The sequence below is a fragment of the Acartia tonsa genome, chromosome 6, assembly GCF_053477335.1.
Source record: "Acartia tonsa isolate MP-2025a chromosome 6, ASM5347733v1, whole genome shotgun sequence".
Lineage (NCBI taxonomy): Eukaryota > Metazoa > Arthropoda > Copepoda > Calanoida > Acartiidae > Acartia > Acartia tonsa.
This window is the reverse complement of record NC_137265.1, coordinates 18,122,369-18,147,586: the sequence shown is the minus strand read 5'-3', so window position 1 is coordinate 18,147,586 and position 25,218 is coordinate 18,122,369. Positions and strand designations below refer to the sequence as shown.

Below are 25,218 nucleotides of genomic sequence, written 5' to 3'. Positions count from 1 at the left end.
TCCCCTAGTTGACCTATAAAATATTTATTGCATATATGGATATAAATAGTTACAATATCATAAAAAGTGTTCTAATCTTTTTTTATCTGTCCTTTATTCTGAAAAGGACAACTTGAAATTTTTTTCTCTAAAAAATTGCCAACTGTGTTGCTTAGGAAAAATATATATTTTTACTTCGTCTTAAAACCAAATCTGTGGAAAAAAATTAAGATTCTAAAATTGTAGCAATAAGAAGAATTTACATTTGATTCTAAGAATGAAAGTAAGAGTTGCCTTGAAAGGGCAGTGAGGGAGGGAGGGGAGGCAAGAAATTGAGGAATAATCAGGGAGGGAGGGGACATTGGACATTAAATTAAACTGGTACCCAAAGTTTTATTAAACACGCTCTCTTAATTGTTGACCTAAAAACTTTGGGACTTGCAATAAATTTTGGTAAAACTAACAGTGTCCAAATATTTCATTCAATAATTTCAATATGCAGAACGGTTAATTTTGTTTATCATCACTGGAGAGGGAACATAAATTTACCCTCCATCTTATCCTCTAATATCCCTGGAAATAATGGTTAAAACGTATATATCAGCATTTCTCTGTCCTGTTGCATAACAAATATTTTTCTGATATGAGCAAACGATAAAATAAATATCAATAGCGAATGGCGAAAAAAAGCTGCACATCAACATATTATGGAAATAACACTGTAGGACTGAAAGTAGCCCGGTTCAAAAGTTTGTACCTTTTAACATCAATTTTGAACCAATCGTTTTGTATAACTAAAATTTATATTTTTAAAAGTTTACATTTTTTCACAGAAAAATATTTCACAAATTCTTCCCAGGGCTCGGCAGCCGCACCTGTAAGACTCAAGGGAATCCACCTTTTACAATTTCTTGAATCAGCTGGAAGTCTAAAACTGTCCCTTTATACGTTATATGAGAATCCTTCTTTTAAAGTTTTTTTTATCTTTCAAGGCATCCCATCGGTTTTTAATTTGAGGCTTAATCTTTGCTAAGGTGCGGCGGCCGAGCCCTAATTCTTACTAAGTATGTAGTAACAGTAAGTATCCTTAGATATTTTTGTATCCTCGCCAATTTTTTAGTGTTACGTATAAAAAAAAAATTTTATGTAAAAAATGCAGTCTTCCTAGGACATAGCGTGTAAAGGACACATCACAAGGACATTGTATCTTATGAAATGGCCTACGTTGGTGAAATGATATAACTACTTTAGGGGATGCTATTTCAAAACTAAAAGAGGGATGATGGGTAGTTTTTCTAGTGTTTGTGCTTTACGTTATGTAATTGGGGTTAGGTTGGGTAAAGAGAAGCCCAACAGGGTTAGGTTAATGCAGGGATAGACCCGCAGGATTAGAGTAATCAGAAAAAAAACTATACCCCCATTATTTTCATCTTGTTTAAAAAATATGGGAATCTAGCTGGGAACTTTTAGGGAAATCAGTCTAGCAAGGATGTCCAATCTTTTTTTGTTTTTTGATGGGGGGGGGGGGGACCCTGGGAGTTGAAAAATTAAAATTTGCTGTTCATTAAGGCTATTGTTAATTTCCAACGATGCCCTAATTGTTCTTGCTTAAAGAAAAGGATAATAATACTATCAAGGCACTTGAAACCCTGGATCCGTGGAATAGACAATGGCCGTTACATTTATGTACATCCCCAAGGATGATACACCAAATTACCCCTTCTCTAGATAACAATTGGTGGTTGAAACGTTTGGACACCCAAATTCAATAAAAGTCCCCAAGTTAAGTAAACGAAAAAGAAAACGTTATTATAACCCTTTGGGTACTATGTAATATACAGTCCAATGTCCCCTCCCTCCCTGACTTAAATCGCCATACTAAAAGGCCAGTTATTTGTTACTCTATATAAGTTCACTATCTTTTATAAATTGTTTCCAATTATTGGATTATTTTGCCAGGCTACTTGCATTTGTAAGGCCTGTATACATTATTCTTGCAAAATATTAAAATATACATTGATTAAATATTGTCCTTATCCTTGTATATACTAGTGCTGTCGGAATTAATAATAGTTTCAAGGAATTACACGCACAAAAAAACTTAATTTAACCAAATAGAAAAACAATGATGACTACTAATATATGTAGCGACAATGGATCGTAATACGTAAACATAAATGCTGGTTTTGGGAAACCTCCAAGAAAATCACATTTCCCCTATAGCTTTTCCGACTATCTGCCGAACGGACACGGCAGTCAAAGTGAATTGAAGAGTAGCTTCGCTACTAAAATAATATATTTAAAAGATTAAAAAGTTGATGACAAGAATGACTACTTTTGTTAAAGCGGGCTTATAGATAGATCCGTATCTCGTCAACAGTAGAAATTGAAAAGCTCTTTAAATCTGTCTGATTTTTTATCTTATTTTGGGGATGGTGCCTCAACCAAGTGTCCCTTGAAGCTAGTGCTTAAATAAAACAGCCTGCAAAACCATTTAGAAAAATTTAACAATAATCATACATTTCTCTCATGTCTAAAAAATATAAAAATACCATTTACTTATATACGAACAAATACTACAGAAAATCTGCACTTTAAATAACCAGATTGAAACGTATTTAAAATAGTTATCAAGTTTTGCAACGGATAGTCAAAACTGTCAACTATCTAGCAATAATAGGCTGTAATATGTAATAGATAGAATTTCAAAATTTACCATTACAAATAAAATTTTAGTCAATTTGACACCTCTTTAAAGTTTAATCCTGAGATTAGAACTGTGGCGGTGATAAAATTCTGAATACTCCTTATGCTAACTTCTGCACACGCCCCTCGATTATATGAATCATAGGCGTGCACATCATAAAGAAGGGAGTGGACTATAGTCTCAGAAAGGGTGGACCTTTCCCTGATTTTTTTCCCCAGGTGCGGAATGGGGGTGGGAGGGGTTACACAATTATTTTCCTCAAAACCAACCCACCGCCCCAATCACCTACTAAAAAATCGTTCATGGGGGCGTGTAAACCCCTTCTGTAAAATTGATGAAAGTGCAAAAATGTGAGTCATTTCACCCTTTCATTCAAACAAAAATCGTGTGCATGCCCAATTTTTTTTCGTGGGGTTGATTAAGGTTCTTTTTTTTTTTGGGGGGGGGAGGGGTAGGTAAATCTTTGGAGGGAGCGGGGGAGGGACACAAAACCCCCATCCCCCTTGGACGTCCTTAGCTCATCTGTAGGCTGTAATATCAACCATTTTCTTTCATAAGGATTTTAAATCAGAATTAAACTAGATATCAAATAATGACGTCATAACTATATATAACAATTAGAAATTGAATAAACAGAAAATCTAAATTGAAAATCATTCTTATATCAACAAATCCTATTATATAAAGTAGTAAGCTTTTTTGTCGGCAGCGATGGATCTTTCTAACCGCTGAACCGATATGGTTTTCCTTTATGGTGAAGTTTCTTATAGGTTGAGGCACGGTTTTTAAAAACGATTTTGGGGTTGGGTATCTTCGCCCTAACAATAAAAAATAAATGCCCCCGCCCCAAAAAAAAAAAATTATAAATTGAGGAGGGGGTTCTTTTTTTCCCATAACACCTTTACTGCTCCTGGAGACTTCTAGGGGATTAGCCGCTAGTATATATATATATAATATATTGTGTACAGTTTAAATAATCTTGTTTATACTTACATGACATCATAGTATGTATTTGTTGGGTTTATATCAAGGACCTAAAAGGATAAGACAACGGGTGATAAATTGATGTATGTACCCATTGAGGATAAACAAAATTATCCTTTGTAGCTTAAAGTTATTGTATAAAGAGTTTGTATTAGTTTGGAACCAACCAATCAAAACTTTAAACCAAACCCAAATTTTATGAGCCAACGAATAAGAAATTGGGGTTATGAAACTTCTGGTACCAGTAAAATTTACAGTCCAATGTCCCCTCCCTCCCTATAATTAAAATTATATAATATTCATTGCCGCCTATTTATGAAAGATGTCTGCGGTTTGTTTTAAGATTTGCGGCTCGGTATAGGCTTAAAATCAGTTGTGGTTACGGCTGCCGAGCCTTAGAAAATCTATACAAGATTTGGCGGATTTTCTTATTTTGTACTTCCAAGATAAAATGTTCAAAACGGCACGATCTATAAATATAAGTTGTATATAGATAGATTTAAGCTTTATTATAAAGCAATGGGGGTAAAATCCCTTTAATCATTTACTGAAACAAATAAGACCCTTCTACCCTTTTTAAAAAATAATTTTAAACTTTTCTTCAGTTACTGTAAATAATTGAAATCCTTTGGAGCTCTAACCATGCAATAATTCTTAGAAAGCTTACTTTACCTAACCTAACCTGATATAAGCAAAAATAAAATTTATTAAATTGTGGATGGGAGGGGTATATATATTATCACCCAACCAACGAATAAAGGGACATTGCCACAATGGCTTGTTTCTTACCCAAACTCCCCCCACCCCATCCCTGAAAGATATTGCATCTCTTAAATCCACCCAAATTCTTGCCTCCCTTCCTTCCCTTTTCTGTGTGCATACATCTGCTTTGTGACATCTCCCCCCCACAACAATTCAGTCTCTACCTAGCTCTTGAGCAGGGTAGACCTACCTCGCCCCATCAACAAGAGCTGTGAATAGGAGATAATAGTATTTCAACAACAGCTTAACATTTTAAAAACAAACATTTCCCACAAAATTTCAACCAGAAAAAGATTTAAACGCGCGAAAAAGAAACAACCTGAAAAAAAATCCGCAACCCTATCTCAATTCACCACAAAAATTCATCATTTTTTAGGTGAGCAGTTTTAATATTTTTTGATGTACTTTTCTTAGTGTTATATAATATTGCAAATATTGCCTGTTATAAGCTTTGTGTGTGTGTGTGTGTGTGTGTGTGTGGGTTAGTGTAAGAGTCTGTGTGTTAGTGTTTGAGTGTTATTGATGCATTCATTGCCGAGAGCGAACATATATTCGTACTTTTGTGCGTGTGTTGCATATATTTTTAGTTATATTAATTGTCATTTCTCTAACAACATTTTCTCTTAGCATTCTTTATATTTAAATATTTCATGTCTGTTACACTAAAAGACAATTTAATGCATAATCATGAAATGTATCTATGTGTTGTAATCAGCTGATTTGTATTATGATTTGAGAGTTATAGCAGCAGCTAGTCCATTTGACCTTCACTTTATATATATTTAATGTAGAATTAAATATTTATGTTTAAATCTAACAATCAAATATCAAGAAAAGTATAAAAATGTTGTTTTTTTTTTATAAAAGAAAATTTGTAAAATTACCTACTATTTATTTTAAGATTATAAAACATGGACAATTTTGTCTAAATATAGCAAAGCAATTACAAGCTTACAAATCTTTTTTTAGAATTAGAAAACCTTAGAAAATTAATCAGAGTAAAAATAGAAATAAATATACCAAAATTCACTTGCTAAATTAAATGGTCGATCGGGAGGAGGTATAGACAAACAGACCTTAAATATAAAGTAAATGCGCTACTGACAAGAGTTTTATTTCACCTTAAATTTTTAATATGTAATTTTATTCTTTTACATAAGTTTCAAGTAAACAATACAAAAAAACTATTTTGATAGCACAAGGTTTAAGTTGAATATTTTTCCTTATTTTGATCTCATGCTGACAAAACTGATTAAACAATGGATATAGATAAAAGTGGATAATATGACAGCAGAAATTTTTTTGTTAATTAAGGTTGCTAATATAAACATCATTTATTGGTTAGCTCTTTCATCCAGTATGAGCAGATGGGATGGGAGGTTGTTATTTTTGCCAGCTACAAGTTTTACTTTATTAGGATACATGATAATCTGGAGTAAGATACAAGTAATTTTCATGTTTTTTATTATATTGCCTAAAATGTTAGGATACACTTTTAGAATCTTACATAAAGACAAAGATAATCAATAAATTCATCTGTTTAACATAAAAAGGTTGTCCTGTATATATTGATTTATTCTTATGATAAAAAAATTAAATGACAAAAAATGTCCTGTAGATTGTTGCGTAATAAAGAAAAATAGGTATATTAAAATCCATTATTTTAGCTGGCCCAAATATAAAGATAAAAGTCATACCTGAATTTTTTTTTTAAATCCACAAAACAAATGCCCGAAAAGTCAGAGGTTTATCAGATGATACCTTTGTAATTAAATCTTTTGTATCCCCCTCTTAAATTTAGTTTATTTTAAAAAAAAGAAATTTTAAATGTACAAACACAATTTGGTCTGTTAGCTTTCCTCGTATATGTATTTATTTTTTTTATAATGGATGTCAGGTCAATTTCTAAACTGTCCAGCTTGATACACATTTCAAGGGCGTAAAATACACTAAAGGGGACTCACAAATATGTTATAGAATCATTTAAACATCAACATTTAACATCTAAAATCGTTTTCTTATTTTGATGGTTTTAACAAAAATTATACCTAACATAAAAAAAATTAGTTAACAAATATTTTAATCATATAAGTGATAAATTCTTTAACAACATATATAGTTATACAGATACTAAGACACGGCAATTTTAATTTGTCTAATAAAAGTATACAAATTGTATTTTATGGTTTCTTTGTTTGACAATAAGTGTTGTACTCTACAGATGGGGGTGAGTTTAAATGCGTGCACTTGATTTTTTTTATACCCCCTCCCCCCTCTACCTCTTTGAACAATATCCTTTTTGGGTTGGGGGCAAAAATCAGTTTTACCCTTTCCCTGTGAAATTTCTTTCACAATTTGGTCAGTGGGCGTGTAATATATTTTATTTACCCTCTTACCCCCTCATATGCACTTCTATAATGGGGTGGCATTTATTATTAAAAGGCGCAGCCTAGCAACAACCAGGGCTAGAGAGTCTAGTCAGTTGTCACCCTCCTACCATTGTAATGGTTAGGGGTGGGCATTTGGGAGTAGGTTTCAGGCGTCTCCAAGCAGGGTATTTAAAGTAGGGGAAATAAATAAATTAGGCAGTGATTAGGGGAAAGAGGGGAAGGAGGCTTAATACAGGAAGAATAATAACAAAGGGGGGAATAGGGTTTCCTATTTTTTTTTCATTGAATGAAATTCTTTTTTTTTCATACACGATATTTAGAAAAGAAAATTAATGCCCTTTTCAACTTATTTTTGTATTTTAATTACTAAAGTCTAGATTTAGTTTTTTTCTATCTATTACAAATGCACTTTAAGTCCTTAGTTTCAAATATTTTCCTTATTATTAATATTTTAAAAACAGCGGTTAAAACCCATATTTAAACATATCAAGAACATAATGTAAAAAACTGTACAATTTTAAAAATAAATATATAAATAAAAATATAAAAAAATCCAGTTTTATATTATATAAGTTAGAAAATTATAAAAATAAACTGTTTGAATTAAAGTATGATTTAAATTTAAAGCGTTTTCCTTAATATTTTTGTTTGGCACCCCTAATTTTATGGTTTAGTTTTGTTTTCAACCTAAACTAAGGTAATATTATTGGTGAACATAAGATATAATTTGTATAAAAAGATATTAAAAATACATTTATTATTCAAACACATTTATTTTACATTTGAAATGATGTTAATATTTAAACTGTTTTTACCTCATGAAATGTCTTGAAAAATTACATATTTTCCTTGAATCTTTCAATTTTAAATTTTCCCCCCTTTGTTTTGATTTTATCATGAATATATAGAGGGTTATATTGATAATATATACATTTATATTTCAAAACTCACGTTTTTGTTTTGTAATGTTTTTAGCTGCTATATATTATAACTTTAAGAGTATTTCACAAAGATGATAAATTTATACTCTTATCAATTTTATTCATAGAAATTACATATACATAGAAAGTTCAAATATTAATTTTGTGTTAGATTTTGTGAGGTAATGCGAATATGAATTTTTACTTGTTTTTCCAAATCATTTTGACCCAAACCAATAAGATTATTTTTAATATTTATATAACTGCTTCTTTGTCAGACGATTGATATAAGCTAGAAACTTGAGTAAAGGTGGGACTGAAAGACAAAGGTCGTGCGAATAATTGGCTGTCAATTTCTCACTATAGGCAAGCAAACATTAAATTAACATTTAGATGAAGTATTTTAGTAGTAATTTGTTCTTGTATTTTTTAAACTTTCATAAAATCTCAGTATACTGCATGCGTATCATCAAATTTTGGTTAACATATCTAATAAAGTAATGGATAATGGATATACGTAGAGTGGATATATTAACAGGGAAATTTTGTGTTCAATCTAGGTTGCTAATATTGACCTTATTTATTAGTCAGTTCATTCATCTAGCAGGAAGTGTGGAGATGGAGTTAAGGGGATTCATTATTATAGACCGCTGCGAGTTTCACTTTACTAGAGAACATTAAAATCTGGTGCAACATCCAAGTAATAATATATCCATTCTAATAAAGTTTATTTCATTTCAGATCATGTTCTTTCAAAGCTCCTCACTGTACGAGATTCCTGGCGGCAACCTGATCCAATATTTCACCAGAATATTTTCATCCTACCAAACATTTGCGGCACAAAGATTTGAAGAGTACAAAACTGAAACATTGAGTGATAGCATGAACCAGAGTGATATGCTGCACAGGCATAGAATAATAGATAGAAATATGCAGTACAGTGGCCGTCCAAATAGGATGTATGGATAGTGTATATAAGTGATAAATTTGTACAGCATGTACATATCCAACCTCCCAACCAAGATTCAAGCCACCACCACTGCCGCCAGCTATATTAACCATAGTTGTTGTTGTTGTGGCTTGGCTGTTGATATCGGCATTCTAGAGAAATCTGATTTTATTTGTTGTGTAGTATACTCAAAATTATTATTATTATTATTAACTCATGTTTCATCAGCATTACTACAACTGATTATTGTGCTTTCAACTTTTAATTGTATTAATTATTTATGCAAACCCCTAATGTTACCATTTATAAACCTATTAATCTCAATAACTAAGTTGTTTTGCTTTGGTAGCACAGTTACTCTACAAGAATGTTTATTGAACGAAAAAATGAGCTTGCTAAAACAGTGCAGCTGTTTTTAAATGTTGCCTGTTTAGAAATACATGATTTTTTTCTATATTGCGGCGTAGTTTATAAAAATATTGAAGATCGGCGGCAGATTATATCGTAAAGTTAATAAAAAAAACCTAGCTCGAATTGAAAAAGGACGGTTCAATTGATACTTTTAACAACCTTCTGTGACTCTTTTCATCACCCGTCTTGCGGCAAACCAAAGCCTACCAATAGACACCGCAGCTTTAACATATATGTAATTTCTTAATTTAAAGATAATCAAATACTTGAAACACATTGCAAAAAGACTGGCCGTTCATTTGTCCGTTTGCTGTTTTTGATATTTGCTGTCATGGTTAAGTTTTTATCTGGGATCCGCAGCTACGGCCACTATCAGCCGCGCGGCTTTGTAAGCCACCAATAAAGCCTTATTGTCAACCGTGCGTCTGCATAGGCTGCCCAATCAGCCATAGTTTTACCAAAATTACATAAGCCTCAATTAGCCACCGTCAGCCGCAGCTAGCCCCAGCCATTCTGCTAGTGCCACTGTAACCGCAGCGGCTTTGAGTAGTTGTAGCCGCTGTAATACTCATTAAAGCAGCTTTGATAATACTAAAGTAGTAGCCGCAGAAGTTTACGCGAATTCGAGAACACTGAGCAGCTCGGAGGAATGACCATCAACCAACAGCCGCAGTTACACTCAGCAACTCATAGTCGCAGTCTTTAATAGTCACCATCAGCCACAGATACAATCTTACATTCAGCTGCAACTTTACTTCATCCTTAATCTTACAATGTAAATAAAAAGCTAAGCCTTTCTATAATAAAGGTCTGTCTGTACTTCCATATCAAATACCTCTCCTTTTTAATTTTGGACATGCTAGAATTCTACTATCAAATTTGCACGTAATTCATCTGATTTTTAGTATACAAATTCCGTAACATCACACCTTATGGGCGATTCTTCGTATTTTTCACAGTAGCTTTTCTCCTATTTCTAGCCCCTTCGGGGCCAATTACCTAACCCTGTGGGGCAATCACATAACCCAATATAACCTAACCTAACCTAAAATAACATATAAAAAGCCATTTTAAAAATACGACGAATCGCCCCTTATTGGGCGATGTTACGAAAAGGACTATTCCCCAAATTCCTTAACAAGTCCTTAAAATAACTTAACAAGGTACAATATTATAACAAAGAATCTCTATAGTCAAGTCCTGAAACAGAATCCTGTATCAAATCAATTTTGCAACAAATGTATAAATATCTTAATATGCTTATTTTGTTTAGACTTATAAATTGATATCTTGCTATTAAGTTCTTACACTCTACACTGCAGTTCTTTGTCCTATCGTCTGATTTAAGAGATCCTCCTTAATGAATATTGTCATCCTTGTTTATATTCAATGACACACTGAAAACTGTCCCGAATTTGTATTAATTTTGAGGAACAAGACTCCAGTTACGTCATATTTTTCTTTCCCGAAAAAGGGAAGGGGGAAAGAAAAAAGAGATGGGAGAAAAGGGGGTTTTCCCCATCTCTTTTGAAGAGATTTTCTTCCCCCCTTCCCTTTTTCGGGAAAGAAAAATATGACGTCACTGGAGTCTTGTTCCTTAAAATTAATACAAATTCGGGACAGTTTTCCGTGTGTCATATTCAATATTCAAGTTTTTATAAACAATATCTTTATTATTACATTTAAATATTCTTTACAAATTTTAGATTCTACTAAATATACATTTATTTTTTATATATTCACATAAAATTAATCAAAATCAACCTCAGACAGTATTTAAAATGTAAATGGTTTCTGAAAGTGAGGGCAAAAACATTAAAAATGAAATAAAAGTTTAAATTACTATATATCGTTTTACAGTACAAAAAGCTTTAAAATAGATTTTTGTCACATAAAATAAATCAATTAAAAATTTATTTCAAGCAAAAATCATACATATGTATATGACCCTAACCATTAAAAGTTTATTCAAATTTTGAAGATTTAAATAAAAGTATTTTTTCATTTCATTAAAATTTATTGATGATTCCTCAAAGTTTTTAAAGTGTAGATAATGTAAGGGAGGAAGGGAGGGGACAATGGATCTAAAATTCATATTTCTGACAGTGTTGTACTTTGGGTACCAGAACACATGCAACTTTTATTATTTTGGCAAATTTCAAAGACTTTGGGTACCAGCGCAAAGAAAGCCGGTTAAACAATTTCCAAAGCAGACGACTCTTACTTGAGTTTGAACTCTAAAATTGAATTAATTGCTCATTGTCCCCTCCCTTACTCCCTGAGATAATGTCCATACTTAAATTCAGATCCAGGGAGGTAGGGAACATTGGACTTTAAATTTTACTTGTTCTCAAAGTTTTAGTAATACGTCCTTTCATTTGTTGGCTTAAAACATTTGGATACTTTAATGATGTCGAAACTTTTTAACCACAAATTTTTATCAATAGAGGGAACATTTTCGTATATCAAAATTAGGGATGTGCTTCATTTTATCGTCCAATGTCCCATCCCTTTAGATCCCTGGGTACAGATATACTCGAAAACAAAAAGTAATAGGCAAAATTCAAAAATGCTGTTGATAAGTAGCACATCATTATACTTGATTTTTATTTTGAAAATCCGCCAATAAAGGAATATTTCTTTACCTTTCAGTAATTAACATTTTTTTTCTAGGATTTCTACGCTTTTCCCCTCTTATTTACTCATTAGATTTGTTTTAAAAATATCTGTCCCCGACTTTGTATTATTTTCCAGTCTTCGAAACCTATTAACATCCGCGGAATTAGGACCGGTTCTCAGCCATAATAAAAATCATATATAACATCGTATTACAGACAATTTTCCACAAATATTAAAATAAAAATCATAAAATTAATGCCAGTTGTGATTGCCTTGTCCATTGTCCCCTGGGGCTATCATCAATTTAACAGCCGCGGGAAGCTTTCTATAATACGATGCGATAGATAACTATTACAGTTTATAGATGAAGAAAATTTAGTTTTGCAGTTAATGAATGTCTTCTTCCTTTCCCAGGGGATTTCTCTTTGCTGGATTTTCTGAAAATAGACAAATATGTTAGATTTACAATTTAAAAATCACGCAACCTTTGCTTATAATATTTTCATCATTTATTGGGTGATATTGCCGTTTAATATATATACATCTATTTTACAACCCTAGAGGCTCAAGGAGCACTTGAAGTGGAACAGGGTAAAGTCAACACCATCCCACTTTCAGGTTTAGTATTAAAAAGAAGAAGGAAAACTAAAGGTTTTGGATGTGTCACTTTTTTCTAGGGTTGATTTCTCTCAGGAGGGTGGTGGTATCCACCCAAAATAGTTATAAACCTTCTCTGGAACTATGAAAAGCTTCACTTTAAAGTTGAACCATATCGATTTAGCAGTTAGCGGGATCTTTGAAAGTATCTTATATTGTGTACAATGTACCATTGTACATTCCCAGTTTAACTTAGTTTTTGTTGATAGGTTTTTAACTACATAGGACTGTATTTTCAGTTGGGGAATTAAATCCGTTTTTATATAAGCAGAAATATAATCTATGATTACGGTTTGGACTCTCTAAAAAACGTAATCTACCATTCCACTTGTATAAAATACTATTTATAATAATTTTTTTATGTAAAATAAAAATAATAACTAGAATATATAACTATTATGTTGATTTAAATAAGGAAATCAATGTTTATGAATACGCTGATATGTAAACATAAATGTACCATTCCAGTTTCGCCTCTATTTAAAGTGGAATGGTACATTTCAAAAATCATATCGGCGTTGATGATATCATCATCAAGAGAGGGGAAAGTGGAATGTTAGATTACGTTTTTAAGAGAGTCAAAACCGTAATCATAGATTATGTTTCTGCTTCTATAAAAATGGATTCAACTCCCCAACTGTTTTAATTTATCTTTGTTTGTAATACAAAAAAGAACTTATGCCTCGTCGTTAGCTTTTATGCATCTCAAGAATATAAACAAATGATTGAAAATTATAAACTCACATGTAAAAACCCCAACCATTCATCAAATAAAGTATGAAAAAAACTTACTACTTTATATTATTCCTATATAAAAGTAACAATGTTCTGTGTACTCGCTCTAAGCTTCTAAAAGGTCTACTCTTCCAATAGAATTCGCCCCTAGAATAAATTACCCTTCACCCCTAATCTTATTTTTCTTTTTAAAAGCGAAGCTTTTCTATAATTAGGGTCGGCCCGTACTTGACGGATATCTTTTTTGCTTTAATTTAGACATGTTAGAACAGTCCTATCGATTTCAAACTTTGCATGATGATTATTTTAGTAGTTAGATACGATTTAGAAAGGGTAGCAACTCTATAATCGTTACCAGAATGTCCGTACGTCCATTTTCAACATTTTAATTTTAAATTTTTTTTTATGAAATAATCATCCGATCGATCTGATTTTTGAAGTACTGGTTCCTATTATAATAAGGTACAATATTATAAGCGAAGCAACTATATAATCAAGTCCTAAAAATGTGTTTCCATAAACAGTATTCTGTATTTAAGAAGTTTTGCAACAAATTTACGTATAATTTTGTCAAAACTTATATTTTGTATATTCAAATCTGATTCTCTACGTCAAATCGTCTGTCATACCGTTTCAGAGCTTCGCTTTTATGGATGTTGCCATCCTTGTTAAAATTAAATGAGGAGGGTCGTCCTACCCCCTCCATTCAAAGGCCTCTAGGGGTGCATACGCTATGACTTTATAAAGTGATACAATATAGACATACTAGCGGCTACGCCCCTAGAGGCCTCTAGGGGGACTTGAGGAGAGAGTCGAATTTAATAATCAAATTTCTTATTTTAGATTTGAAAAGAAAAAGTAAAAAAAAATTTGGGGTGGCGAAAACTTTTTTTTGGAAGGGGGTGACTCCCCCCTCATTTTTAATTTTAGTTTTAAAAAATTAAAATTTTTTTTTTTTTTTTGGGGGGGGGGGATTTTTCATTTTTTGGGGTGGTTGGGGGTGTCCCACCCCCAAGAAAATAGTTATAAACCTTCCCGGGACCTATGAGAAGCTACCCTGTTAAGGAGAACCCGATCGGTTCAGCGGTTAGCGAGATCCTTCGGTACAAACATACAAACACACACACAAACACACAAACATCCTGTTACTTTATTATAAGGACTAGCGGCTACGCCCCTAGAAGCTTCTAGGGGCACTTAAGGTAGGATTGGGAAAAGTCGACCTCCTCAAAAGAGTAAAAAATTATTTTTTGGGGGGAGGGGGTGAAGACACACTCCCAAAAAATAGTTTAAAACCTTCCCAGTACATATAAGAAGCTTTACTGTAAAGAAGAACAATATTGGTTCAGCGGTTAGCGAGATCCTTGGGGACAGACAAAAAACGTTGGCATAATACCAGCTGAGTATCCACAAATTCCCCAATAGTAGCTGAGTATCCACGCATATTTCCCAAGAGTAGTTGAATATCCACACTTTTCCCCTATGGTAGTTGAATATCCACAATAGTTTCCTATTGGTATTTTCATTATATCCTTTCATAATGCTGATTCCCATGACAATAAAGCACATAAATGCAAGCAATTTACACCTTTTAACATCATTTAACTTTAATACAGATTTAGGAACCAAATATTGAAACATCCATAAAAGCGAAGCTTTGAAATGAAAGGACGAACTGACATTAACCGATAATAATGCATAAGTCTATATAAAATTATTGTAATTAGTGTAATAGTAAATTTGTAACAAAACTGCTTTTTTTCATTAGTTATTTTAAATAAATTATTTAAAGAAAACACTTCTTTGATATTTAGTTATTTAGGGACAAAAAAATATTTATTGACATTACCTACTAAATTATGTTTACTTTTATTTTTATAAATGCTGCTCTACTGCTGCTATAAGTTAATTCTATAAGATTTCATATCAAAACCTTTGTTACAAAATAAAAAATAATTGTTTAAAAACTTGTTTTTCCCCAATAGTAGTTGAATATCCACACATTTTCCCAATGATAGCTGAGTATCCAAAAATGACCCCAATAGTAGCTGAATATCCACGTGGATACTCAGCTGGTATTGAGCCAAAACGTTTACTACTTTATATATTAGGATATAGCTTTTTAGATGTATTACTTCATGTTAGTTAAAATGTCGACATAGAATGTTTAAATGTCCTGTATTATATTAACAGGGTTGGCGTTATATAAAGAAACATGATGGCGTGCTTGCCAAGTTTTTAAAACTTTCATCCTATTTTTCTTGTAAATTTAAACTTTGTCTGGATTAAGTAAGAACCAGAATCTTATTCTAATTCCATTATTAACAAGTTTTAACCATCAAAAAGTTTTCAAATTCTGGATAATCTTTGTTTTATAAATATACTTCTATTTATATTTGTTAAATCTAAAAATAAGTACTATTATTAATTTTTTTCATGTTAAAGATCGTTAGCTTTCCCTGGATAGAAAAAGCAAATTAAAAGATTATTAATTCCATTTTAGTAGACCCGGGCTAACAAAACTGGTATTAATTTTATGATTTTAATTTAAATAATCGTGGAAAATTGTTTTAATACGATACTGTACATGATTTTTCAGTATGGCGGTGAACCGATTCTAATCCAGCAGGTATTAATCGGTTTATTATACATACTGGATAAAAATTCTCTCATCCTTACAAAAAAACACTTTTTGGACTACTATTAAATCTTAATTGGGTTCTACAAACCATCAGTGTCTAAAATTTTCAACCAATAATTTTAATGAAGAGGGTCCAATAAAAAAAAATCAGCATGTTAAGTCATAAAAACTAGGGATTATTCAACTCTTTTTGGGGGGTTTTCTTTCCGTGACGTCATTAAGGGAATTTTTTCGTCTTCATTCAAATGCGTTGAGAATTACAATAAGAATCTGTACATAATAAGTGGGTCAACAAACCTGCTGGTTGAGTGGTTAGGGTCATCAGATAATTGTCATTCGTTGTAGGATTCCTCCAGAACTTTAAACTGGGTATCCACGTCCAGGTTTCGCTCTAGCGTCCATAAATACTCCTAAACATAAATAATTTGGTTAGTAAGCTGCCCTCAAATATAAGACAATTAAGATATTAGATTTAAAGTTAAACAACCATGCCTAAGCTGCAAGATAAATATAAAGATTATAATGCCACCTAATTAAAGATTAAGTTATGAAACTGTGTCTGCTCAAATGACGCATGGCTTAGCTATCTTTAAAGATAGCAAGTCATTGTGCAGCCAAACACATGCATTAGATCAACTTAGCCTTGAATAGATGTTTCTTATCACCTGGATAAATGTCTATGAATGCAACTTGTTCTTTTTTTACACAGGCTTTGTCTGTTAACAGTTCTTACTAAGCTTTAGGTACTTTCGAGGCAAGTCATTCCCATGACTTAAATGCTCAACTGACAGCAGATTTATTTGTGACCAAAGCGCCTTTATTTATGACCTTATATTGGTTGAGACTTGAACCCACAACTCCCAGACAACTAGCGAAAGTCTGGAACTAACCTTGGTGTCTCCACAGGTGGTTATAACTTTAAATCCAATGTAACCAAGAGCATTCAAAACAACCACAGCTGTTGCTTCAAGTCTAAAATAAAAATACATATATTCAAAACAACCACAGCTGTTGCTTCAAGTCTAAAATAAAAATATATTCAAAACAACCACAGCTGTTGCTTCAAGTCTAAAATAAAAATATATTCAAAACAACCACAGCTGTTGCTTCAAGTCTAAAACAAAATAATAGTCTAGTTTACAAATATTGTTGCTTTGGGTATGATGTAAAGAAATATATAAATACAATCACAGTTGTTGTTTTGGGTTTATATAACAAATTAAAACCAACTATGGGGGTTGCTTCCACCCTAATAATAAAATCATGTTTAAAAGAACCACAATTTTTCCTTCAAGGAAATCAAAAAGATATAAATTAACAACCACAGTTGCTTTCTTAACATTGAAAATAATGTAAATTAAAAAGCTACACTTGTTGCTTCCAGTCTAAACATCTGTTGATTTGGATCTAGTTTAAAAATATACACATTATGACTAACAACAGTTGTTGTTTTAAAAAAAATTTGAATATATTGGTTTCAACTCTAACTCTAATTTTAGGTTTGGAGATAAGATTTGAGGTAGCAACCACAGTTCTTGCTTTAAGTTTGAAACTAAAATTTTATCCAAAACAACAATAAATGTTGCTTTGAGTTGTAGCCAACAATTATACTCAAAACAACCACTATTTTTCCTGCAAGTTTTAAATAAAACTACACATTCTAAACAGCAAGTTAAAAATAATGTCATATTAAAAGCTAATGTTTAAAACAAAATTATGTCTAAATCAGGTGAAGCATACAATTAAATAATATTTCCTAAATGTTAAAAATAAGATCATATTGAAAACATTTATAGTTGTTCCTAACTCAAAAACAAAATAACATTAAAAGCTACAGCTGTTGACTCATGTCTGAAAATAATATTACACAGTATGGAGAATAAACATAAATATGTTTTTAATGTAACAAGAACAATATTCTCCATAAGTAGCACAGCAACATTTTCAACATTTTTGTTAAAACAAGAACAGCTTAATATTTGTATATATTCTCTACTGTATAGGTTAATAAAATAAAATATTGTATTCTATTTTTGGCAGATATTGTCAATAAATAAAGGAATTGGTATTTTGCAATAGATTATATTTAAATAGCCTATTTGATTTTAAAGTAAATTGTTACTTTATTATCTAGGTGATATTATAAGACAAACTGACAGGAGGTTTAAAGTTATAGAGTAGCTATGCTAAAAAAGAATATGTAAAAATAAGGAGATTAGAGCTACTTAACTAGGTTTTTATAAACTTTGTTTGTGTTTTATGTTTTTTTTAATTTTTTTAATTTGATAACCATGTAAAAGTACTTATTTTTGGTATATTTAATATTGATGTATGTTAGAAACAGGCTAGAACCTGCCCCGACAATGCAAAAAAAAAACAACTGCTGATATCTCAGACATTTAATGTCAAAGTAGAAAAATCTCTCTACATTATTATGCAAAGTTAGGACTTCCGGACAAAGGTCTTTATAGGTAATTATCCACTGGGGGCGATTTTCTCTTATCAAGAAGTCCAAACTCTTCATGTTGATACAATGTGCCTGTTTATGGGCGAAGACATTTATCCTACTCTTCCTATAAATGCCAAGCTAAAACAAAAGGAAAATTAAGTATAATATTAATGTCTTTAGTATAAAGCAGTGCGATCCAAAATCGAATCTAGCACCACCTCTCCGATATGGCAAGCGGTCATGCTTGAATAATTTTGTCTGGGAAATTGTTTGTGTACATATTTGTGTACAAGTTTGTACACTGGTACAGACTTTGGAATATATTATGTGAGAAGAATATTAATGTTCTTTCAGCTTCGCCCCATTAAATCTTCATTATACAGAATTACCAACCAAAATATATGGTATCCAGGTAGAGGGATAGATACTCTGAAGAATATTATTAAATCTTATTATACAGAATTAACAACTAAAATATATGGTATCCAGGTAGAGGGATAGATACTCTGAAGAATATTATTAAATCTTATTATACAGAATTACCAACCAAAATATATGGTATCCAGGTAGAGGGATAGATACTCTGAAGAATATTATTAAATCTTATTATACAGAATTAACAACTAAAATATATGGTATCCAGGTAAAGGGATAGATACTCTGAAGAATTATTAAATCTTATTATACAGAATTAACAACTAAAATATATGGTATCTTGGTAGAGGGATAGATACTCTGAAAAATATTCAATTTTAATTTTTTTAAAGCATCTATTCTCAGTGTTTCTTTCAAAATATATCTTAATATTTTTATGCTTCGTATACTTATGGATGCTGTATCCTTCTAAATGAAGATTTTGTTTTATAATTAATACTTTTTAAATTTTTTCCATTAATATTTCTAATCCTAGATAGGAACGTGTTAGCCAAGAAATTTGGAGAGGAGACAATTTAAATTCAAGTATCTATTGAGGGAGTCAGGGATCTAAAGGAATAAGACAAAGACTGATAACTAATGTAAATTTCCAATGAGGATATACAAATTTACCCCTTCTGTTGCCACTAATGCCTGAAATGCTTAAACACCCAACTTAATAAATTAACCAATCAAAAGTCACCAAAGCTAACGAATAAGAAACATTAATTTGAATCTTTGGGGAGTAGTGTAATAAAAAATCCAATACCATCTCCCTCCCTGAGAGAGAGTACATTCAATGTATTGTTATTCTACTTGTGGATAAATTAGTGCGGAAAATCCAGGGATCAAAGGGATAAGGCAATGGCAGATAAATTGATGTACATCCCCAATCATGATACACAAAATTGCCCCATCTGTAGTTGACAATTAGTGGACACTCAATTTTATAAACCGACCCATAAAAATTCCCAAAGTTAGTGAACCAATAAATAAGAAAACGTTGTAAAACGTTTGGGACTAGAGTAATAAACAAAACTTTGTCCCCTCCCTCCCTAGATAAATCCCTTATTTCATACATATCCCTACCCCTTGTCTAAAAAAAAGAAATTTAGTTACACTTTTGCTAAACAATTTTCATCCGCAACCGCCAAAAAACCGACGGTTGGTTAAGTAGAGTCCTTAATTTAAGATTTCATATACTTAAATACTTAAAGATAAAAAATAATTTAACAATAATTCAACAATCAATGGTCCTAGAAAATTATTTATCCTGTGTGTTTCTATTTTTTTTACTTTATTCGATAAATATTAGGTATTTTTATAAAAAAAACTCTAAAATTGATGATCTTTATACGTGCTGGTACGTGTTCAATATTTTAACAATTTTTTAAACCTATATAAGATAAAATTTAAAATTTTCATTTAATCTTTATTTTTACCTCTTTTTAAAATGGCTCTTTGTATAAATGTATGTTTTCTAAAACACTAATAAATTAAATGATAAAGCTATTTATAAATGCATGATTTTTGTTTTATATATTGGACTTTAGAGTAGCATTTGACAAAAAAGTCCATTTAAAACACTATAGGCTGCTCAACGAAATAAGTTTGTCTGTCAGTTTGTTTCGTTTTTCATTATATTTGATTGTTTAATTTTTCTTCGCTGCAAATTGATGTTGTAATTCTAGTTTAATCTAAAACTTTTAATGTACAAATTTTATCTGTTTTTAGCAGCGAAGCTACTCAATAAATTATTTTGTCCGTCATTAAAACAATTCTTTTTTTATGACAACTGTACTGTACATCTACTCTATGACTCTCTGTGTCCGTCAATGATGTGCTCCAAACACACCATCACAGGCTGCGACTTCAACGCCCACCATGCCAACTGGTTCTCCAAAGGAGAGGAGGATGCCAGAGGAAGAAAACTGGCTGACGAGATCTCTGACTCAGACCTAGGTATTCTGAATGAAGATCTAGACACAAGAGTCACCAGCCAGAATCAAAGCTCCCCTGACATCACATTGGCAACACCATCAATACTGCCATATACATCCTGGAAAGTGAAATCCAGTCTAAATTCTGACCATCTACCATAAATAATCAAGCTAAAGGCAGACATAAACACCTCCAAGTCTGCCGACAAAGTTTACATTAACTTTGCCAAAGCTGATTGGACTGGTTTCACCTCTTTTGCTGAGAAAAAGTTTTCCAGACTCCCAACCCCCACCTCATCCATCAGGGGAGAGAAGGCATTCAGGAAAATCATGAATGCTGCGGCCAAAAAGTTCATTCCTAAAGGTCGTATTGTTAACGTTCACCACAACATCCCCTCAAGCACCGTCAATAAAATCAATGAACAAGACAGGCTCCGGGTGCAACAACCTGATAGTGAACGTTACCAACTTCTCAACAAGGAAATAAGAAATGAGATCAACGAACACCGAAAATCACAATGGCAAGAACATCTCGAAAAATGTGAAGCAGGATCTCAGAAGTACTGGAAAACAATAAAAGGCATCTGTCAACCTCAAAAAACGCCTTCCAATACTGCCATTAAATTCAATGGTAGGATCATCTCAGCAAATGGGAAGATTGTAAACCTTCTCAATCGACAATACACACCATCAGCCCCCAAAAGACCATCAAAACAATTCCGTCAGACCATCAGACACATAAAACGGAAGAAGGCTGACAAGGTGTACAACTATACCCCCCAACAGGTCAAAGAGGCAACTAAAACCTCTAAGAACTCCAAGGCAAGTGGACCTGGTGGTATTTCTCCCATCATGCTCAAACACCTTGGAGACAAGGGTATAGAATATCTTGCAACACTCATTAACATCGCCATCAACACATCCATCATTCCATCCATCTGGAAAGTAGGCAAGATCATCCCGCTTCTCAAAAGTCGATTGATGAAGGTAAATCCTATCGGCCGATCTCTCTCCTGTCTCCAGCTGCTAAAATTCTGGAAAAACTCATCCTCCCAGAAGTCTCAGCAGCTGTAGACCTGCAGGATCATCAACATGGCTTCAGAAAGCACAGATCAACAGTGAGCGCTCTTCAGGAAGTTGACCACCACATCGCAAGCAACCTCAACAGGAAGAAACCCTGTCACCGCACCATCCTTGTTGCCATTGACCTCTCCAAAGCATTTGACACTGTTGATCACGAGCTTCTTCTGAAATATATCCTGCACCTCGAGTTGTCCGACACACTCATCAAGTTTCTCTGCAGCTACCTCCAAGGCAGACAGCAATATACTGTCTTCCGCAACTGCAAGAGTAAATACAGGGTTGTCAGACAAGGAGTACCTCAGGGAGGAGTACTGTCACCACTCCTTTTCAACCTCTACATGAGAACCCTACCAGCACCACCCGGTAACATCAAACTAATATCCTATGCTGATGACTGCCAGGTACTCAACTCAGGGCCGACTATTGACAAAATTTGTCATGAAATCAACCCCTACCTTGACCAACTAGTCAACTGGTATAAGGAACGCAGTCTGGAAATCTCTCCAGAGAAATCCACGGCAACCATCTTCACAACCTTCAGCAATGAAGTAAGCACGACCCTACCCATCATCATCAAGGGCAAAGATGTGCCGACTGTCAAGCACCCTAAGATCCTTGGAGTCACCTTCGACCCGATGCTCAACTTCGGGCAGCACGCCATCGCCACCAAGAAGAACGTGACCCAGCGCAACAACGTGCTGAAGTGCTTGTCAGGGACTGACTGGGGTAAGTCAAAGGAGACGATTGTAAACACTTACAAGGCCATAGGAAGATCAGTTCTAAACTATGGGGCACCGGTTTGGACACCATCTCTGAGCGCAACGAATTGGAGCGAGTTGCAAAGAGCACAGAACAATGCTCTGAGAGTAGCAACTGGTTGCATCAAGCTGACTCAGGTCAGCCACCTTCACCAAGAAACTAATCTTCTCCCGGTGAAGGAACACAATGAAATGCTTACCAACCAGTACCTACTCTCCATGCACCGCCCAATTCATCCCAATCACCACCTGCTGCATAAACCATCCATGCCCAGGAACATGAGGAACACCATCATCAACCACCTCCCTCATGTGGAACCCTACCTCAGAGATGGTCCACCAGTCGAACAGAACTACAAGAAGAGACTAAAGAAGATCCATGACGATGCTCACAGAGACTGCAGAAATAAGTATCCTGTAAATAAAGTTTTAATTACACGACCCCCTGCAATTAATATTCAGGAAGAAAAAAACACTTTCAAGACAGACGAGGAGCACACTAGCCCAATTAAGATCAGGATACAGCACTTTTCTGCCGTCAACAATTTCAAGATTCGACACTTCAAAGAGCATACGATGCCCAGATTGTAACATAGCGGACCACACAACTGAGCATCTTTTTAACTGTACTTTCAAACCCACTATTTTATCACCAACTGACCTCTGGACGCAGCCCAAAAAGAGCGCAGAATTTCTTGGAATATTGTAACTAAATTCATCTGCTTCCTGACCTGGCTACAAACAACATGTGCTCCACAAATTATGGATGTTGTCATTCTTGTTTTTAGTATGATTATATTAATGTATATATGCATGCAATGTAGCATGTTTTCTTTAATATTATAATAATATAGGTGATAATTAGATGCATTAACCATGTAACAAGCACGATCATATACAATTGTACAGAAGCTTTTTTTACAGATGCATGTCAGGCAAAAAAATCTTTCGTAGCTTATCAAAATCTATTTTAAAGTTACGTTTTTCTTTCTATTTGGTTTTTATTAGTTAATGATTAACTACTAGCGACTGCTTTTCTAGCACTTTAGAGGAAGAATAAGAATGTGGAAGAAAAGGGTACAAAAATAGCCAAAAACCATCCCAAAATATGAATAAACCATTCCAGGACGTATGTGATTCTTCCCTGAAATGGAAAACTCAATTGGTTCAGTAGTTTCAAGCTATAGGCAAAAAATCTTACTGCTTTATATAATGGAATTCTATTACATTTGAATATATAACTTTTTTTTTTTTTGGGGGGGGGGGGGCGCAAGCTATACCATCCCTCCTCCCATGTCTTTGAAAAAAGAATGATACTAATATGAATGATTCCCCATTGCAATATCAATTTGCTACAGTGCTGTGATCAAAACAAATATAATGCATACACCATGACCTTGTATTTTCTGTACAGGATTCATAAGAAGAATACATTACCAGCCTGTATTCGATACTTACATAAAAGCAATGAACAAATATATGCATTACTAGTCTAACAGAAAACAGATGAAAGAGATTACACGATTAACCAAAGTACATTTTTCTGGGTCACCATCTCTTTTGGAAGAAAACAGTAAAAGTGTCTGACTATGACGTCAGAAAAGAATAACAATTAACCAATGAGAGGCCGCTATATATTTTACCATTGTGAATACTGGCTTCTCATTGGTTAATTGTTAATTTTTTCTGACGTCATAGTCAGACACTTTTACTGTTTTCCTTTTGGAATATTAATTTTGTCCGAAAGCATAGAAGAAGCAAAAATAATGTGATTTGCCTAAGACGGACATTCAAACAATTTGAAAAGTATTTTACCTGATACCATGCTGTTGGTGCTGTTGTTGTTGCTGCTGTGGCTGTGTTGCCTGGTTTCATATCTTACCTGATGCCATGCTGTTGATCTCGTTGTTGTTGTGGCTGCTGTAGCTGTGTTGCCTAGTTTCATATCTTACCTGATACCATGCTGTTGAGCCTGTGTTGCCTAGTTTCATATCTTACCTGATGCCATGCTGTTGATGTTGTTGTTGTTGTGGGTGCAGTAGCTGTGTTGCGTGGTTTAATATCTTACCTGATACCATGCTGTTAAGGCTTTGTTGCCTGGTTTCATATCTTACCTGATGCCATGCTGTTGATGATGTTGTTGTTGTGGCTGCTGTTGCTGTGTTGCCTGGTTTGATGGATTAGGATGGAGGGAACCATTTATGGAACCTGATCTGGTCGGAAACTTGGCCTGGGTAAAAAATAAATAATATTAGCGTTCTAGCGGTATCGCCCATAACTTCAAGCTGCTCTGTATTTGAGGGGTGAAGATGGGTGGCAGAAAGATAGACAGAAAAGTTTACTTCTGTAACTATATTTTAATAAATTAAATTGTGGCTTCACGCCTATCCACTAGGACTTTGATTCAAAAGCAAAAAATACAAAATATCCTCAAACCATCCCAACCCATTTTAAAAAAGGCTTCCCTGATAGTCAAAATAAAATCAGTCATTACAGAGATCTTTAGATTCAATCAAAACACTGAATACTTCATGCCAATGTTTTTAAAGACCGTATGGAAAAACTGAGAATTTATCTCTTTAATCTTTAAGGCTTAAAAGGGAACCCAATGATTTTTGGGTTTTGCAAATGCCTATGGTCACAACACGCATTCAAATAAAGAAAACAATTATTATAGAAATTGCTATATTAATCATTAAACCTTTGAAAAAAAGCAAAAGTCTGAAACTTTAAAGTCAAGATTATTTTATTTTTCTGATGTTGAAAAAGTTAGGTGAAGCTTTGTTGAACACACTTTGTTGTAGAAAAAAAGTAAAATAC

General features: G+C 33.3%; 1 protein-coding gene and 1 long non-coding RNA gene across 5 annotated transcripts in view; one reads left to right on the top strand and one right to left on the bottom strand.

Annotated features, from left to right (window-relative positions):
* Positions 1-4,451: 4,451 nt before the first annotated feature.
* Positions 4,452-9,018, top strand: LOC145322016 (uncharacterized). Its single transcript, XR_013880485.1, has 2 exons — positions 4,452-4,808; positions 8,484-9,018. It is a non-coding gene; the product is annotated as an uncharacterized LOC145322016 (long non-coding RNA).
* A 7,033-nt stretch (positions 9,019-16,051) lies between these two features.
* The window catches only part of LOC145322015 (uncharacterized), a 28,588-nt gene continuing 19,421 nt past the window's right edge, over positions 16,052-25,218 (bottom strand). For all 4 annotated transcript variants that reach the window (XM_080163744.1, XM_080163745.1, XM_080163748.1 and 1 more), the window contains 3 exons: positions 24,513-24,628; positions 16,645-16,726; positions 16,052-16,164 (listed from right to left, as the gene is read on the bottom strand). In XM_080163744.1, the coding sequence (XP_080019870.1) occupies positions 16,087-16,164; positions 16,645-16,726; positions 24,513-24,628 (276 nt within the window). In that variant the 3' untranslated portion in view covers positions 16,052-16,086. The remainder of the gene's footprint in view (positions 16,165-16,644; positions 16,727-24,512; positions 24,629-25,218) is intronic.